This window comes from Lasioglossum baleicum, chromosome 2 (assembly GCF_051020765.1).
Source record: "Lasioglossum baleicum chromosome 2, iyLasBale1, whole genome shotgun sequence".
Classification (NCBI taxonomy): Eukaryota; Metazoa; Arthropoda; class Insecta; order Hymenoptera; family Halictidae; genus Lasioglossum; species Lasioglossum baleicum.
The window spans coordinates 19,649,789-19,667,842 of NC_134930.1; the positions used below are offsets into that span (position 1 = coordinate 19,649,789).

At 35.6% G+C, this 18,054-nt stretch overlaps 3 protein-coding genes and 1 long non-coding RNA gene across 6 annotated transcripts; 3 read left to right on the forward strand and 1 right to left on the reverse strand.

The window, feature by feature from the left end:
• Positions 1-77: 77 nt before the first annotated feature.
• LOC143219977 (bone morphogenetic protein receptor type-1B-like) lies at positions 78-5,893 on the reverse strand. Its single transcript, XM_076445748.1, has 4 exons — positions 5,751-5,893; positions 4,115-5,090; positions 3,666-3,981; positions 78-3,581 (listed from the first exon to the last, which is right to left on the reverse strand). The coding sequence occupies exons 1-4, from the start codon at positions 5,815-5,817 to the stop codon at positions 3,465-3,467; spliced, it is 1,476 nt and encodes a 491-aa protein (XP_076301863.1). The 5' UTR covers positions 5,818-5,893; the 3' UTR covers positions 78-3,464.
• A 2,061-nt stretch (positions 5,894-7,954) lies between these two features.
• Positions 7,955-12,223, forward strand: LOC143220062 (uncharacterized). Of its 2 annotated transcripts, none has more exons than XR_013011563.1 (4): positions 7,955-8,718; positions 9,092-9,314; positions 9,528-9,690; positions 9,773-12,223. It is a non-coding gene; the product is annotated as an uncharacterized LOC143220062 (long non-coding RNA). The 2 variants fall into 2 exon arrangements; XR_013011560.1 differs by having other exon boundaries at positions 7,990-8,718; positions 9,379-9,690.
• A 480-nt stretch (positions 12,224-12,703) lies between these two features.
• Tbcc (Tubulin-binding cofactor C) lies at positions 12,704-15,467 on the forward strand. 2 transcript variants are annotated; one of them, XM_076445777.1, is made up of 4 exons: positions 12,704-12,812; positions 12,941-12,982; positions 13,273-13,514; positions 14,082-15,467. In XM_076445777.1, the coding sequence occupies exon 4, from the start codon at positions 14,241-14,243 to the stop codon at positions 15,267-15,269; it is 1,029 nt and encodes a 342-aa protein (XP_076301892.1). In that variant the 5' UTR covers positions 12,704-12,812; positions 12,941-12,982; positions 13,273-13,514; positions 14,082-14,240; the 3' UTR covers positions 15,270-15,467. The 2 variants fall into 2 exon arrangements, with proteins under 2 accessions (XP_076301892.1, XP_076301895.1); XM_076445780.1 differs by lacking the exons at positions 12,704-12,812; positions 12,941-12,982 and adding an exon at positions 13,077-13,095.
• A 521-nt stretch (positions 15,468-15,988) lies between these two features.
• Positions 15,989-18,029, forward strand: Manf (mesencephalic astrocyte-derived neurotrophic factor). Its single transcript, XM_076445790.1, has 5 exons — positions 15,989-16,148; positions 16,549-16,647; positions 16,716-16,840; positions 16,925-17,066; positions 17,263-18,029. Exons 2-5 carry the CDS (start codon positions 16,563-16,565, stop codon positions 17,436-17,438), a joined length of 528 nt encoding a protein of 175 aa, XP_076301905.1. The 5' UTR covers positions 15,989-16,148; positions 16,549-16,562; the 3' UTR covers positions 17,439-18,029.
• Positions 18,030-18,054: the final 25 nt, after the last annotated feature.

Here is an 18,054-nt window from a genome sequence, read left to right on the forward strand (position 1 = left end):
ATATATATATATATATATATATATATATATATATATATATTATAATTAATTCTACCTAACAAACGAAAAAAAAGAATACACTCGAATAGCGTTCGAAGTTCAGTGTGCATCGTTGTCATCAACTTTTCCGTGATATTTTTCGTTTCACTCGTAATATTGACAATACATAAATATTGATTGTCTCTTTGTAATTAAGTACTTTTATATTTCTTTGTGAGACATAGAAAAGCAATAAGAAAAAGTTCTTAAAAGTCTTCTTTTTTATAAGACTAAATAATAAATACAATAACTCGAGATACAAAGTATGCCATGTTCGACAAGAATAAATATAGAAATTTTGCATAAAATATTAATCATTTAAATTATTTTATGTAAATAAGGGGCGAAAATATTTACAAGTAAATCTCTGCAAATTAAAGGAAAGTAATTTTATATTTAATTTATAACTAAAGGAAAGGATAAAAAAATTAAGAATTCAGATGAAATAAACTACTTCTTAAACAGTATTATATTGTGTTAATTCATAATGATAAATGATTTTTAAATAATTTCGGACCAGATGTATCGATGTTTTAAAGGATATAATGAACAGTAACAATACTTAGGCATAAAAGGATGATATATCGTAATTGTAAAACAAACTTGAGTTCTCGCAGTGCAATTGAAGTGTCTATTAGAGCAAGAGATCCAACTAGATTATAATATGATTCAGCTTTATCAAAAAAAAAAAAAAGAAAATGATCAAATTTGTTTAAGAATTTTTATGTATATTATTATTATTATTATTCTATATTACTTTCTTAATTTGTTAGGTTTTACATTATTATTTCATATGTACATAAAATGATAAATATATGGTTTTACGAACAGAACTGCCGTTTGTTATGATAGCAATGAGTGTTTGTTCTTAAATATATCTATATTTTACGTATTTCATATTAAAAACAAGATTGTGTAACACTAGGTAATATAGTAGTATCGTTTTAAGACCAATAATGCATGGATTACGCGCTTGTGTTATTACTTATAATTTATCAAAAATGATATTTCAAAATATAAATTATAAGAAGTCAGCCAAATGCGTAAATAAGTAGTTACGTTTATGTATAGTACATGTAATAGTGAACATTTCCTATTTTTTCATCAAATGAAAATATATTTCGTAACTTTTTCAAAATACATAACATACATTATTTAACAAGTTATTTCAGTAAGGCACCGCTTGTATTATTGCAGATTGAAGTATTGTAATAAATCTATAATAGTAGATTTGATGTAATAATATAATTGGACATTAAATCGTATGGAAATTAAACAAAATTTTGATACAAAATTCATACATCACTTTGAACATTTAATATATTAAATAGGGATATGCAGTTATTTCTTGTACAAATTACCAGAAAAAAATATCATCTTAATGGTTATTTTTTTATTGCTGTGTAATGTGTAACGAAATGTACTTGGAGATACAGTCTTAATTAGTGTTGCTTTGGAAACGTGTTCCCTACTTGTATATTTTATCTGTGCTTACGTATGTATGAAAGGCTGTATAATAAATATTCTTCTACAATTTTTAACTTAGACTGTTTCCATAAGTAACGAAGGCCTGCACTTTTTCCAAAAAATATTATATGTACACTATGGAAAATTAATATTACGATTAGGCACACGAAGCATTATATAAACTACAAAAATTTTCTTGTGATACATTTTACTCCTGTACAATTAATTTTCAAAGCTCTTAGTGTTCCCGTAATAGGCGAGAGAAATATTAAATTAAATGTTACACAATACTAAACTTTAAACTATTGTATATATTCACATTTCATTACAATAAACTGAAAGAAAAGTTTATCCAAGGTGTAGCAAATTATTTACTTATTACTGTTGTTAATATATTTACATTTTTATTATTTTCTACTTGCAAACTACTAAACAAAATTTTAACAGGTGCTTGTTCGTAAAAAGAAAACGCTAATAATGCTTTATTCAATATCGTATTTAACTGTTTAGAGCATGAGAGCAATTAAGCAAGAATGTGTAAGTGTAGCATAGTCAATTATTATCGTAAATTGCACGATATTGGTGAAATTTTGTACAAATTTTTCAACGTATGTGTAATTGGTATTGCGTATATAAAAATTATATTTTGAAACTATAGTTTGATATTCGTTATACACTAGTACCCCTTCTACTGGGGTATTAATTATTTTTTTATGATACTTTGGCCAACATATTCGTGACATTTTTCATAATTTACTTCATGTTATTTTTATTGATTTCTAAAAAGTTTCTGGTACCTTTACCCTCTTCCTCCACGATCTCTGTCACAGCGTAGACCCGAGAATCAGCTTAGATCGCGTAGATTACTGTATTTCACATTTTAGTATTTAAATTTCCCGCCGATTTTCTCGAACAAGCTAATGTCCTTTCGAGAGTTTTTGCACAACCAGACCCGCGCTAAACAATTTCCGCCATCGTTCGTGCTCATCGGCTGATTTCTACGCTCTGGAATTCGCGCGGTTTCTGTGCGGAATCAAAGTGACAAATATCTTGTCGCCCAGTACTAGTACACCGCAGTACACTTTGCACCCCTTGCTCCGTTAGCACACGCCGAAGCGTGTCCCGGGAACCACCACGAGGATACCAAGTATGGGTTTATAGTGGAGCAGAGTGAGGTGAGCTGTGGCGGTGAAAAGAAAAGAAAAACAATGAAAATACATATGTACTTTTTCTTTAGTATGTGTCGAAATGTTGGTTTATTTTCACCGCGCCGCGCCGCTTGACATGATTTAGCCCGGAAGAGGAGTGGGGGCGATACCTGTCTCGACTAGTCTCGAGTAATAAAGGGTCTTATTACCTTGGGACCGTACTAAATGTTCACGGGTGACTTCTCTTCGACCGTTTTCTTTTGTGACCGTATTTTTAATAGCGTGAATAATCGTTAACCGAGATTGAGGTTTTAAAGAGTGTTGCAAGTTTACGAAGATACATAAATACATAAAACCGTTCGGCCACGTGCGGAATCGTCACCAAACAACGAGGTTGTGTTAATCCTTAATCCTAGTCACGAACTTGTCAAAAACCCAGGTACGATGGCAGATCCTCCGTGCTGCTCTATTCTTTTCGCGAGGACATACGGACCTTTGTGAAGAAATACGGTTCTTACGACGGAAATTGATCGATTCGATCGACCAATGGCGAATATAATATGTGCGTTGACTTACTTAATCTATGCTAACTCATTGGCACTGTATGGTTGTGCATTGTCTAATATGTTGAGAAGAGGTGCCAGTTTTTTGACGTTCCGTTTGTAGACACCAGTGATGCACAGTGGTCCCAAATCCCGAAAACACGGCCAAAACCTCAAAAATGAACTTCCTCCCTGGAGTTCGTAATTCTAGGGTTTGGTAAAGTGATGTTATGGCCACTGAATGCCACCAAGGAAAAAGGTAAAAAGTTTATGGTACGGTGGACATCAGTGTGGACATTGTCTTCTTAACGCGTAACGCTTTCAAACGAACGGTAGGATTCGCGTGCCAACACTCGGCCATAAGTTTGCTGAGAGCAACGAGGATCTGAAACAGGAAACAGACATCGAATATTTAACAATCTCCTGCTAAAAAAGAACGTTCGGCGTAAACAATCATTCTCCTGCTTACTGGATCATTCTCCCATCGCGCTGGTATCACCGGACGTAATCGTTTTACGCACACCGCTAACTTCATATCTTCAAAGTCTGGATCACTCGGAACATCGTCGTGATAAGGCAACGCGTACGGTTCCACCATTGAATTTTCACCACCGGTTTCGCATCTCCTACACGCTTCCCACAGCACAAGACCCACAGAATACATATCTGCCATCTCAAAGGCATCGAACGAGGATGTGTTCAATGTTTCATCTAAGACTTCTGGAGCCATGTACCGGCGAGTACCTACTCGCGTGTTAGGAGCGATGTCGATTTTTCCGCTTTGTCTGCATGTATATAATAAAAATCAAATGCTGTTCGTTGGTCACGACATCACGGGAGAACGACTGATATCAAATCTTACAATCACAATATCCATTTACTCGTTTTAAATGAAATTGTTATTCCAACGATCCTCACCTTATATACCTGACTGCCAAGCCGAAATCGGCGATTGCACATTCACCGCTCCTCTTCACTAAAATATTCTTACTTTTAATATCCCTGTGCGCAATCGCGGGTTTCCGTCGTGTGCCACAGATTTCCGTGTGTAGATGAGCAATTCCAGATACTATCGACAGACAAATTGCCAATAGACTAGGATGATCTAGGACCGTGGTTTGCAAGTAGTCGTGTAGCGATCCTCTCTCATGGTAATCTGTGATCAACAACATCTGTGTGCAAGATCCTGGTCCCGTGATATCATCAGCGATAAATCCTAAAATATTGTCGTGTCTCATCAACATCGTCTGGTAGATCTCGGACTCTCTGGACCAAGATGCTTCCTCCAGCGAGAAGAACACTTTTACTGCTACATTCTCTCCTTTCCATTTTGCTAGCCATACTTCGCCGTAACGTCCTTTCCCGACGCACTCAGAAAAGGCCAATTGTTTAGCGATAGTTTGTTCTACTAATACGGGTAACCCTGATCCAGAACCGCTGCTCTCGATAAAGTCTTTGAGGGTGTCCTTAGAAGGCACTCTCTCTTTCCTTCTGTATCTATGGTATAGAATCACCACAGCTATTAAAATAACCATTAGGCATACGGAAAGAACAGTGGCCAATATTATAAGCGGCGTGCCCGATGCAATGGCCATAGGAATCGGTGCTGCCGTTGGCCTGGGTTCATATTCAGGGACTATGTTTTTGTTGCACAACGCGCTCTTGTTGCAACATACTATGCTCTTCCCTTGCATGTGGGGCACCAGGGTTCCCATACATTGCAGGGAGCCTCGTTCGTCCAGTGGTAAACAACCGAACAACCACTCCGGCACGTACTCCCCTGTGTCTGCATCCCAAAATTCTTCCACAGCACTGAAACAATACCCTCCTTCGCAGGTTCCATTCTGTCGATCGTCCGGGCAGTGTCCTTTACAGTAGCATGTGATTCCCAGAGCTGAAAAAAGAAAGGTGTAATTATCTATCCATCACTCGCCGATGAATTTCGTGTAGCACGATCGGAGCACGGACCACCTGCCGTCAGTTCGAATCTCGTCTTTTCACGGTGTCACTGTTCGAACGGCAACGCGAGACAAGCGCATCTTTGAGATTATATAAAAGTAAACAAAAACACTGAAGAATAACGGTGTATTTCTATTTAGGTAGCGAGAGACGAGGACCATGGATATAGATATCCATGACAAGGACACGTCGGAGACAGATTAGGCGAACGACAGCAAGGAAAATCTGCGCGAGATAAACAACCGAATGGTGCACGTGTCAAAACAGGCGCGATATCGTCCGATGTAATTGCAAATGAGAAAATGATTCATCACCCTAGAGAACAACTGTTGTCGCTGTTTCTTATCTAAACAAATCGATCTTGCTAACGCGTCCTCAAACATTTGAATTTTTAAATTTCCCGCAAACACGATATTTCCGTTTACACATATAAACGTTGAAATATTAAGAGACTGTTTTCACCGGATGTTCGTTCTTGCTGCAACGATCAATCGAAATTGTCCAAATACAGAATGAAATAATAGAATTAAAAAATGCCCCGCTCAAGGGATGCCGCGATGTTCGTCTGACGTTTAGTTACGTGCGTTAATCTTACCAGTTTGGACGAGCAGCAAGAATGCCGCGAAAACGAGGAAGCTCGTGATCTCACGTTTCGCGGTCATTTGGAAATTTCTGCGCGACGTTAGCGTAGCTAAAAGTCCCGGCGACGCGAATGCGACTGATGCGACTGGCCCAGTGATGCCCAATGCCCACCAGCCAGAATCATGAACGCGAGGACCTTCCCCCTCCGGCGGCTCGGCCGGCTGGGCCCCCCACTCTGACGTACCGTCCTCGCCGCGTTGCTTCTGCTGCGCACGCGCTACACACGAACGTATTTCTACTCTGCCCGTGTGAGTACCTGTTCAATTGCCCGCGCGTTACACACAAGCGTATCTGTAACTCTGTCCGTGTGAACTACCTGCTCGACTGATCGACGCCGACGCGTTCCTTCGATTTTCACGTTGCCGAATAAGTTTTGGAAGCACGAGTCGGAAAATCGGGGTCTGGAGACAGCGCGCATTTGAATCCCGGTACGGCGCGGTACATTTTGCTATAACTTTTGATCTAAAAAAGATATCGAAGCGAAATTTGAACTAATTTTTTTTTAAAAAAACGGGTTTAATGGTCCATCCTAAAATATGTTTTGTATTTCTTAAATAATTGTTTTCGTTGATTTTTAAAGTTAAAATGGTCCAGAGGGCCTCCAACACAAATTGATTTTTAGTCGAACCATGCTCAATAAACACAATTACAAAAAAATTTATAAATATTCTACCTAATAGCACACATAACTGAGATTTCTCAGATTTTTCAGATTATGCAAACATGTTTAAAAAAATTGAAAATCTCCAAACATTCGAAGAAAATGCATATTTCGTATTGAACTTACATCCGCGCGTTTTCGACCGCGCGATTTGAACCGCGCGGACCTTATTTACATTAGCGTATATGGATTCGTTCACACGCATCCGCGCGTTCGAACAATCAAAAACAAAAATCGCGCGGTCAAAAACGCACGGTTTCCGCCATGTCTGAACGGGCTCCTTTTCGGAGGCGGCACTGGAAATTACGAAAATCCTTCAATTCTTCTACATGCTTTCACATATCAAAATGTATATTCTCTTCCCACCTACTGATTTCCAAGTCTCCACCATATTTCAATGAAATCATAATCAGCAACATCTGTCATTTGGAAAATTTTCAATTTTGCACCGCCTCCGAAAAGAATGTATTGTGAATGAACCCCGTCCCGTAATGTCGCGGCAAGTTCCTTTCTTTTCGTGCTAATCCCTCAACCGTCATTCCGACGACCCATGAACACTTCGGTACAGCCATTTGGCATAATACAATTTTACCCGTAGTGTAACTGCGGGGATAAGCTCGAGCTGGCGTCAATATTTATTAGTGAAGTAATCGGTGTGGGTCGGAAATGAATCCGGCATAACTACAGAACTCGCAGGAGTTCGAGGGTTAATCAGTCAGGTAATAAATATGCATAAAGCTATACGGACACTTAATGACAAAGAGAAAGGAAAACGACAGAACTGTACTAAGGTAAGGGAAGGAGGAAGAAAGGAAGCGAGAGGTATACAATTTCCAGAGAATTGAGAATTCCGAGTCTTTCAATATAAAGTATAAATATAAGGTATAAAGTATAATGTCGGACCATTTTATAAGCTATTTTGTTTATGGCTGCGCCTTGAATGTACGCGAAGTGTTATTTATGGGTCGTCGCCACGGAATGACGGTCGAGGGATTAGCACGAAAAGAAAGGAACGTGCCGCGACATTACGGGACCGGGTTCAGGTAATCAACGACTCCTCCTGGCCCAAAATGAAAGTCATTTGCTCTCCCAAAATCGATTTCTAAACAAATCGGAAAACATAAAATTGCCGATTTTGTATCAAAGTCTTCAGTTGACCACATTTATATTATTACGTTAGTTGTGTCTCACCCTGATTATTATAATGTGTATTTTTTCAGATTTTTCGGATTAAAGATACATGTTTAAAAAAATTGAAAACTCCAAACATTCGAAGAAAACGCATATTTTGTATTAAAGTTCGTCGAAACGTTCGTCGAAATGCGCGGTTCGCGGCGCAGTTCGTCGAAATGTTCTAGTCTGTACGAGGCCTTAGAGACATCAGTTCAATAAAAATTCAGTACTTAGATATTATTGAAGCAACTGTTCTTAATTTTTTTATAATTTTGTAGAGATTGCATAGTCGTTAGCAAAACATCCCAACCAGCACACATCGTCTCATAGATGTCTGTTTCATGTCGTCGTCCCGTCTGAACGTCTATGTCCCAAAGATACGTCTTTTAGTCGCCAAAAAGATATCTTTATGGAGACGTTGTTTTCACAGCAGAGGGTGAACGTCTTTCAGCTGTCTCATTTCAGTCGTAAATGCAACGTCTCCATAAAGGATATCTTTTTGGCGACTGAGAGACATTTTCCGGAGACGTTGTTTTTCCTACGCCGCCGGTAAAGAGTGGGGTGGAGTAGGGGGATACAGCTTCTAAGGAAGAACTTTTTTCTGTACACTTTTTCGAAAAAAGAGCTCTGCATGCTAATCCGCAATAATACAGAGAGTATTTCAACGCAAAGAGCATTTGGAAAAAGTGTACAGAAAAAAAGTTCTTCCATAAAAATGTACACTTTTGTTGTTTACAAAGTTCCAAGAGCCAAATCCAAAAAAGGGCTCTGTACGGGACCCCGCAATAATGCAGAGAATATTTCAACACAAAGAGCATAAAAAAATATTGCTTCTTCGCGAAATGCGGCTTACCCGCGTGATCGAAAAAATCAAGCTGTTTCATATATTCTCTGTCAGTGTCTTTCCTGCGAGAAACATATCTGCTTCTCTGTCTTCGTAGTTCACCCCGAGTGGCGCTGTTGAAGTTACTATTTTTGGTCCGGCGCACATGGTCGACACCGGTCGACACCAGGTTTAGAGAAGTGTCTAATTGTATTAGTGTATTGTAATAGTGATAATTTATCCGACGAGTGTATATTTACAAAAGTAAGTACTTCCATTGCTGTTATTTGTTACCGTTAGTGTTTTTTGCTGATGCCCTTCCGCTATATTCGAAGTTTACTATGGGGTTGGCAAGAAAGTTAAAGAAAGTACTTTCGGTATTGTAAGGGGGTAGACTGCTTTTTCTAGGATTGCAAGGGTGCGGGATTGCAATTGATTGCAATCCTGGAAACGAGTCTACCGCCCTAATGTGTAAATAAGTGTGAAGTCAAAAAATGAACAAAAATTGGTCATATTTCCATTCCTTCATTCTATTTGCTATTTTTCTAAATATATTCTTTAATTAAATATATTTACGTCGTAATTACATATATGTTTAAATTAGTCTCTAAATTTTACCATACTTTTCAATTCTTAGAATATATACACACAAATGGAGATGCCTACAAATACATGGACCATTGTCCAATTTTTGGCGGACGGAACGGTAGAAGCGGTGCCAAATAGTTGGCTGGAAGGCGACAAATGTTATTGGCCACCGGTACACAAATCAAAATTGAGCAACGCAATCCAACAATGTGAACTGCCTCAACCTTCGTGGGAGCACTTTTCTGTAAAGATCTTCAAAAACAGTACCTTTGGTAAGTTAAAGTAGTTACACACCATACATGTATAATTAAAATAATAATTATATAATGCTTCTAGACGGCTACACGAAGGCTAGAAGAAAAGCAAAGGAGGCCGAAGAGACCAATGACTTGTTTAATAAATACACTTAAAATAGCTGACGTTTATCTTTCATTTTCATTAAATTAACAGAATGTGATATGCTATATAACAATTTTTTATTTTAGGCAGCAGAAGTGCACAATACGGGGGGCACAACAGCTACAACTTTGCCAGGAAAGTCTAGGTATCATTATGACTGACGTGCTGGCATGGCGGTCTGCTATAGCTGATTGGGCCGGAAGGGCAAATAACCGTTTGCAAATTATCGAACGGCCAGCCTTGTTATATGTAATTATCACCCTTATTTTAATATTATTATTATAATGATTATTCATGTGCAAATTAATAAACAAAGATATTCTTATTCAAGGTGCAGCGGAGAAAGCCAAAGTGGACGGCAGCTGCAAGAAACATGAACAAAGCGAGTGTGACCAAGTGATTTTAATTTCAATATATCTGTGGTTATCAGGAAGAATGCCGCATGTCACATATACTTTCACTTTCGATCGCTAATACTTTGACATAGGAGGTTGGTTAAATTGCATTGTTGTCTGAGCTTTCCAAACGTGTTTCCATGACTTTTTTTCTGGTAAATATGTACAGTAGCGGACAAAAGTGTAAGACCGCTCTAAGGAAGACTATAACTTTTTTAATATTTTACTATACGATTTGAACTTTTTTGGGAAACTAGAGCAATTAGTTTACTAAAGGACGCGAAAAGAAATTTTTTCAAAAATTGCAATTGATCGGAATTGTTGAAAAAATACTAAAAGTTGATTGTTTATTTAAACATATCCTGAAAATTTCGTCAAAATCGGTCGACATTGCAATGAGCTACAAACGTTTAAAGATGGTAAAAATTGCAGATTTTCGGCAATAAATCGTGAAAATCTGCAATTTCTACCATCTTTAAACGTTTGTAGCTCATTGCAACGTCGACCGATTTTTACGAAATTTTCAGGATATGTTTGATTGACACAGATCTACACAAAACGTGTTTTTTAAATTTTCAATATAGGCCCACATAAAATAATTAAAAAATCAACTTTTAGTATTTTTTCAACAATTCCGATCAATTGCAATTTTTGAAAAAATTTCTTTTCACATCCTTTAGTAAACTAATTGCTCTAGCTTCCCAAAAAAGTTCAAATCGTATAGTACAATATTAAAAAAGTTATCGTCTTCTTTAGAGCGGTCTTAAACTTTTGTCCGCTACTGTAAATCCTATACTCTAAAGTCTAAAGCTCAATGAATGCATAAACTCGAATTTTTGAAATTGTGACATGCGGCGTTTTTCCTTACAACTACAGACATTATCAGTAATATTTTATTTTCACTTTTATATTTTATTTTAATTTTTATATTTTTTAATTTTAGTATACAGGGTGAGGCGCCAGAAACAGGCCCCCTGAATAAGCATTAATCAGATGTTAGTAGCTTTTTTGTAGATGGACGCGTAAAGGACATGTGAAGGTCAACTTAATTTTTTTAAATGGAATGAGGTATTTTTTAATACATCAATTATGCAGCTGGACATTCATTATAAAAAAGTACTAACCTATGTATGTCGAAAAATTAGTAGTTCAGGGGATATTTCAATTTAAATAACTCTAAAATACCATTACTGTCGTACTAAGACGTTAATGTTTACTTACTTATGTAACGTCTTAGTACGACAGTAATGGTATTTTAGAGTTATTTAAATTGAAATATCTCCTGAACTATTAACTTTTCGACATACATAGGTCCAGCTGCATCATTGATGTATTAAAAAATACCTCATTCCATTTAAAAAAATGAAGTTGACCTTCACATGTCCTTTACGCGTCCACCTGTAAAAAAATAATACACTACATAATGTACCCCTTCAGACCATGCAACTTCTGTATACAAAACTTTTTCGTGCAACGCATACTTTGGAAGTTATTATAGGTGTGCAAGTTGCGTGGACCACCCTGTATACTGATTCTGATGTTTCAACTGTATATTTTATTCAATTTTTATATTTTAATTTAAGTGTATTAATTTTAATGTTTTAAGTGCGTGATATTGTATTTTAATTTTAATACTTTATTTCTAATATATTAATTCTAATGTTTTAAGTGCGTGATATTTTATTCTGAATGTAGTATTTTATTTTACGCATACTTTGGAAGTTATTTATTGGTGTGCAAGTTGCGTGGACCACCCTGTATACTGATTCTGATGTTTCAACTGTATATTTTATTTCAATTTTTATATTTTAATTTAAGTGTATTAATTTTAATGTTTTAAGTGCGTGATATTGTATTTTAATTTTAATACTTTATTTCTAATATATTAATTCTAATGTTTTAAGTGCGTGATATTTTATTCTGAATGTAGTATTTTATTTTACGCATACTTTGGAAGTTATTTATTGGTGTGCAAGTTGCGTGGACCACCCTGTATACTGATTCTGATGTTTCAACTGTATATTTCATTTCAATTTTTATATTTTAATTTAAGTATATTAATTTTAATGTTTTAAGTGCGTGATATTGTATTTTAATTTTAATACTTTATTTCTAATATATATTAGAATTTAATATATTAATTTTAATGTTTTATATATATTATTTTATATATTTTTTTATTTTATAAATAGTACATATATTATTATAATAAACTATTTGTTCGTTTACTTTAAACTATTATCGTAAATTGATTTTTCCCTCCCACTCCCTTTTCGCATAAATACGTCTCTCTAACAAGCTCAAGAGACTTCTGAAAGTCGCCTAAAAGATGCCCGACAGAGTCGTGGAACATGTCTCTACAATGCCTGAAACACGACTAACAGTCATTCTCAAGACCACTTTAAGACAGGCAACTTTGTAACAAACGACCTTCCGGAGCCCTTGTAGAGACTTTCCGGAGACATTCGCAGACATCTTTCAGACATTTGAATGTCTAGCGGCAGACATCTTTCTGCTATCTTTGAGCTGTATCTGTGCTGGTTGGGATCTATACGGCTGGTAATCTTCTGGCCCCGAATCGAATTACATATTACTTCGGGTTTTAATGAAAAGTTTAACCAAAAACATTTTTTGATTGTCTACATTTATTTTCATTTATTTTCGATATACATGGTGCGAGTAGACTAGAATTTATAATAGGTTGATATCATGTTGATATACAGCGGTGTGCGAGAACTCGAAAATGTATAGATCTCGATGGTCGAGAAGACATCGAGACGAGACGGGACGAGTTCTCGAAAATTTCGAGTTTCTCGATTTAGTTCGATTTTCTCGAAAATGTTCGAGATTCTCGAAAGTTTCGGGATTCTCGAATGTGTCGAATATCCCTTCCCATCGCACTTGATCTGACTTGATTGGACTTGATCTCGATGTCTCGAGACTGCTCGCAGCTCGAGACGCACATCATTCTTTACGGTATTGATGATTTCCATTTTAGGAAATCTTGTTATTAAGTAGTATGCTTTATAAGCAACCAAAATCGTCATTCCCTACTCTAAAAGGTAGCCTGAAAACTATTCTTTTCCTTGAAATCTTATTCGCAGGTGGATCGTACTCAGTCTGGCGCTGCATGAATAGGTCTCAAAGTAAGTCGTACATCATCTTTTCGTGATTCCTTTCTGTTTTTAGGTTATTTCTACTGATATACATACATAGCTCATATTAATGTATTGTGATTTGTAGTATACAACACATAATCGTACGTATTAATTCTTCAACAGCTTTAGTGAAAAACATAAGAACACGATGAACAAGTTTAATTAATATTTTTCGCAGTTCATTGAAGTTTCGTTCGAACTGTCACAATATCATGTCATTCGCATCGAATAAAGATTTTCTGTTATCCAACTATTCTGTTCATACAAGTTTCCGTTAGATTGCAGGTATTATATGCACCAAAAGTATCCGTACGTACTAGAAATATATTATTCGACCTGTGAAAAATTGTCTGGAGACAATACATTAAGATTGCATGATATGTCTACATGGAAACAACAGCGAAATGAACAGTAGATCTTCATGGAGTTCATGGGACGTTCAGATTTTCTATCAAGAACCGGTGGTTCAAGAAGTTGTTGCCTAGAAACTCGTTATTCTCATGACAAATATTTACCACAGGTACGTATGCATCTCAACGTAGATATCGTTCGCAGTACGTATCGATAAGATCCCAAGTTTCTGGAAAACTATAATATTGTATGATTACAGAAGTTCATACCCAATTTACCTAGTGACCTTTGCTGAAAATAAACATGTAACTTTTGCGTAAAAGGAAATCAGATTATAAAATGCTCAGAGATAATTGTAGAAAATAGTAGTTGAGATAGCTGTTAGCCTAAAAGGGTGCACAACTATGTTTTTATCTCAGAAATCCTTCAGGATCAAGTGTAAAAATTAAATTAGTGTGATTTAAATTCCTCTGTCCTCTGTAATGATAAAAAAATCTTGAAACCCAGAAGCCTTAGAAAGCTGAAATTTGGTACACGAATATGCTTTTACCCTGGAAATCCTACAGGATTAGGTGCTAAAAATAAATTAGTAGCATATCTCCAGAAATAAGCCAGAATTATGCAAGTTTGTAAATATAACTGCTTGCAATTTATTTTCAAATGGGGTATGAATTTTTGCAATCATCTAATATTTATATTCTTCATAGTTCTATAATAATACGAACGTTCTTTTCAGCCCTTGTACAAGAAACCTGCGAGTATAAAAGACCACCAGCTCTGTGATGTACTGATATACGAACTTGAAAGTAAACCTATGCTCGTGAAAGATAATCGATGTTTTCAGCTTAACGTTACAAAAACTATAACCACAGCAAAATAGCGTTCAGATAACAATATGGATTCTTCCAGTCTGATAGAAGGAAGTTTACCGGATCGTATTAACAAACGGGATCGCGAAAGGAAGAATATTATAGAAAGGCGGAGGGAGGAACGGCAATCGTTAGCTGTGGAGTCTGAACAAAGTAGTTATTTCAAAGATGCTTTTTACTCGTCTTGTAAGATGATCAAAGAATGGTTAGACGATGCATCTAGTGCTCCTACTTCGGCTCTACCTGGGATATTCGATAAAGCGAACAAAGAGATTCAAACGTTGAAGAACTATTTGTCGCAATCAAAAATGTTTTTAAAAGTTTACGATATTAGAAGAGCACAAGAGAATTTGCAATTACTGGAAAGCGAAGCCTCCGATTTGGAACTGAAGTTACTACCTAAGAAGAAATTTGGTTTTAAGAATAGACGAGTTGTGAAGAAAACATCGGATAAGTCGCATGATGTAACGGATGGTTTAAAGGACTTAAAGATCTCTGAAGGAATTGTAAACGGTTCTTCAAAACAAAATCATAAATTGTCAAGCAAGTACGGTGATAGTGCGTGTACGCTACTTGGGAAAATTGACGAACAAATAGTTCTCGATGCGGAGAATGTGAATAAAAATGATATCCTACTTTCCGATCTAGTTCACTGTACAGTACGAATCTACGGCACACCTAGTACTTTGCATATGGTTAATTTGAAGCAATGTACTGTATTAGTTGGACCGGTACCGTCATCTGTATTCGCCCATGATTGTAGTGAATGTGTATTCGCTTTTGCGTGTCAACAACTTCGACTACATTCTTCGACAGATTGTACTATTTATTTGCATGTTACGAGTAGATCGATCATAGAAGATTCTACAAATATACGTGTAGCGCCTTACAATTGGTCCTACGAAGATCAAATGAATCATTTTAAACTAGCAGGTCTTGATCCGAAAATGAATAATTGGAATTGCATCGATGATTTCAATTGGCTATCTAATGAGAAACATTCGCCGAATTGGAGTATTCTCGAGCCAGAATTGCGCATCAAGAATTGGGATTAAGTATAGGCGAGAACTCTTAAAAAACCGGGAAATATAAAATTCTGTTATTGAAAAAGAAACATTTTTTTTAAGATAGATATTACGTTCGTTATGTAAATTATTTATGTGACTACTTCGCTTTTTCACAGAAATTGAACTATGTAAGTGTTTTACATACTTACGAAATATTTAATAAAATCGCTGTTTACGAATCATGTACATGCAATATATTTTTACAAATTCAAGCACGCCCTACAGAGAACAAATAATGAATAAAGAATTTGTTTCTTGAACGAAATATAAATCGCAACACGAATTAATAAATTTTTAAGCATAAGTTTTTACAAGGAAATTGCGACGGGAGTTCCTTTCAGTATGCGAATACCCTCGAGAATCATTACAATTTTATTCTTTTGTTACTACAAACTAGTAAGTTCCTTTTTCTGCTTGATTTAGTCAAATATTTTAAGAAAATCATTATAAATATATACTATATGTAATATATATACATATAGCACTTTGCTCACATCCGTTATCTCATAGATGAAGTAATCTTGAAACAAACCATGTTATCTGAAGCCGGTTCTATAAGTTTATATTATATGGTCTAAGCCAGTCTAAGGTTTTAGAATAGAGCATTCTTATCTAGGATCGAAGTGCCCTATGGATTGCGATAACCAATTGGAAAACACTTACGTTTCACATGAGTCATAGATTCGTAGACCAATCAGGATTCGCCAGCTGGGATTCCGGGCTTTTCACAGAGTCCAACGTGTATAAAACCAAGCGTGCGATAAACTGATGTAGTGGCACTTAGGAATTTGTTTGAAATTTGTGAGTGCATGAATTAAAAGGTCCGGTGCTTTTACATTACGAACTCACGGGAATATTATCTGTGTGGTATGTATATAATTTCGTTAGCGTGACACTATATAAGTTGCATTTCTTCGTTATTCCTATTAACCTAATAAACACAGTTAGACGTAGCATTCTTTTATTAATTAACGTCACTTTTGTAATCGACTTGTAATAAGTATCTTACATCCCTGTATAAGTATACAAGTAGCCTAAATCCTTGTATAAATATGTATTTCTTCCAAAATTTTCTGCTTACACCTTTTACAAACGAGTTTATTTTAAGTTGACATTGACTTCACCATTTTATATTTCCGAGTGAATTTTTAATATTGCATTCGATTATTGTTCGAACGTTATAATTATTATCAATTAGAACGGTACTATAGACTTTTTCAATGTTATATAATAATATATTATACTAAAAGACTATTTTTTTGTTTAGAAGAGAAACACAAAATGAACAACTCATTGTTGTTAGCGCTGTCCATCCTTGCTGGAGTGATCTGTACTGTAACAGCTCTAAAAAATGATGAATGCGAAGGTAGATAAATAAACGTTCTTTATTTTTCACTTTCGACACAAGTAACTTTCATTTTCTTATCATTACAGTATGTATATCAACTGTGGAAAAATTTGTTAACACTTTATCCGACGATGTTAAGAAGGATACTAACAAGATAGAAGCAGCGTTCAAAACATTTTGTAAAGGCACGAAATCTAAAGAAAACAGATTTGTAAGTTCTTATATCAATGATTTATAATGATCAATGCGATAAGTACACGTTTATAATAATCTGAATATTTTCTCGTTATTCTAGTGCTATTATTTAGGAGGCTTAGAAGAATCTGCGACTGGTATTTTAGGTGAATTAAGTAAGCCTGTATCATGGTCAATGCCTGCAAGCAAAATATGTGAAAAGCTGAAAAAGAAAGATGCTCAAATATGTGACCTGAGATTCGGTATGTACACTGTAATTGTTTTTCCACCAATAGCTTATTATTAGACAGCGGATCTTTATGCAAAATAAAAAAAGAACTACGACAAATGTTTAGTTTTAAATTGCACCTATTCGTTTTTGTCATGAATGCATAAAATCCGCTGTCTACTTATTATTATCTATTTCTTGGATAGAGCAATAATATCGTGAAATTTCAGAGAAACAAATCGACATCGACACGGTCGATCTCAACAAACTAAAGGTGCGTGATTTGAGAAAAATCTTGAGTGACTGGGACGAGACGTGCGACGGTTGTATAGAAAAGACAGATTTTATTAAACGAATTGAAGAACTGAAGCCGAAATATTCTTACAGTTCGAAAACGGAACTCTGAAAAGTGTTCAGTGATCTAGATAAATTATTACGTTAGTATGGCTAAGATTTTGGGTATTCTTTATTTTACAAAAGAGATTGATCATACTTAAACACACGTGTGATTGAACGTATATTGGTAAATATCATTTTGTAAAAACTTCGTTCAATGAGGTTTCGTAAAGATGTAATTAAGATTATCGAGGCCAGATCGACGCATTTATGTTTTCAGTAAGAGTAAAACAATGATTCTTTAATTTATATAAAGCAAATAATAACTTAGATTCTAAGAGATTAGGATACTGAGCAATGGAAAAAATTTGGTGAGAACAGAGTTCGTTTCTTATTTAGTGTAGCCATGCTAATAAGTGTTGAATATCATAAAAAAAAGGTGCTCCGTTTTTATCGTACTTAATGTTAGACAAGTATAAGTGACACACAACTTTTCATACTATCAAATTATTTTTATGGTTTTACCTTTCATTGCTCTTCCTCAAATATTCTGATACAGTGCGTTTATACATGTATGAATCCTATTTATACCAAAATGCAGTGTACTATATCAATAGATGTGTATATGTGATGAACTATTAATAATCCATTGTTATATATATTTGTATATCTTTACTTTCTCTTTT

Excerpts from the sequence above, each read along its gene's own strand:
- LOC143219977 (XM_076445748.1), bottom strand. The coding sequence starts at position 5,817 with ATGACCGCGAAACGTGAGATCACGAGCTTCCTCGTTTTCGCGGCATTC. Across the intron at positions 5,091-5,750 it reads CTTGCTGCTCGTCCAAACTG|CTCTGGGAATCACATGCTAC; the intron begins GTAAGATTAACG and ends TTCTTTTTTCAG. Across the intron at positions 3,582-3,665 it reads CGCGATGGGAGAATGATCCA|ATCCTCGTTGCTCTCAGCAA; the intron begins GTAAGCAGGAGA and ends TTCCTGTTTCAG.
- Tbcc (XM_076445777.1), top strand. The coding sequence starts at position 14,241 with ATGGATTCTTCCAGTCTGATAGAAGGAAGTTTACCGGATCGTATTAAC.
- Manf (XM_076445790.1), top strand. The coding sequence starts at position 16,563 with ATGAACAACTCATTGTTGTTAGCGCTGTCCATCCTTGCTGGAGTGATC. Across the intron at positions 16,648-16,715 it reads AAAAAATGATGAATGCGAAG|TATGTATATCAACTGTGGAA; the intron begins GTAGATAAATAA and ends TTATCATTACAG. Across the intron at positions 17,067-17,262 it reads AATATGTGACCTGAGATTCG|AGAAACAAATCGACATCGAC; the intron begins GTATGTACACTG and ends GTGAAATTTCAG.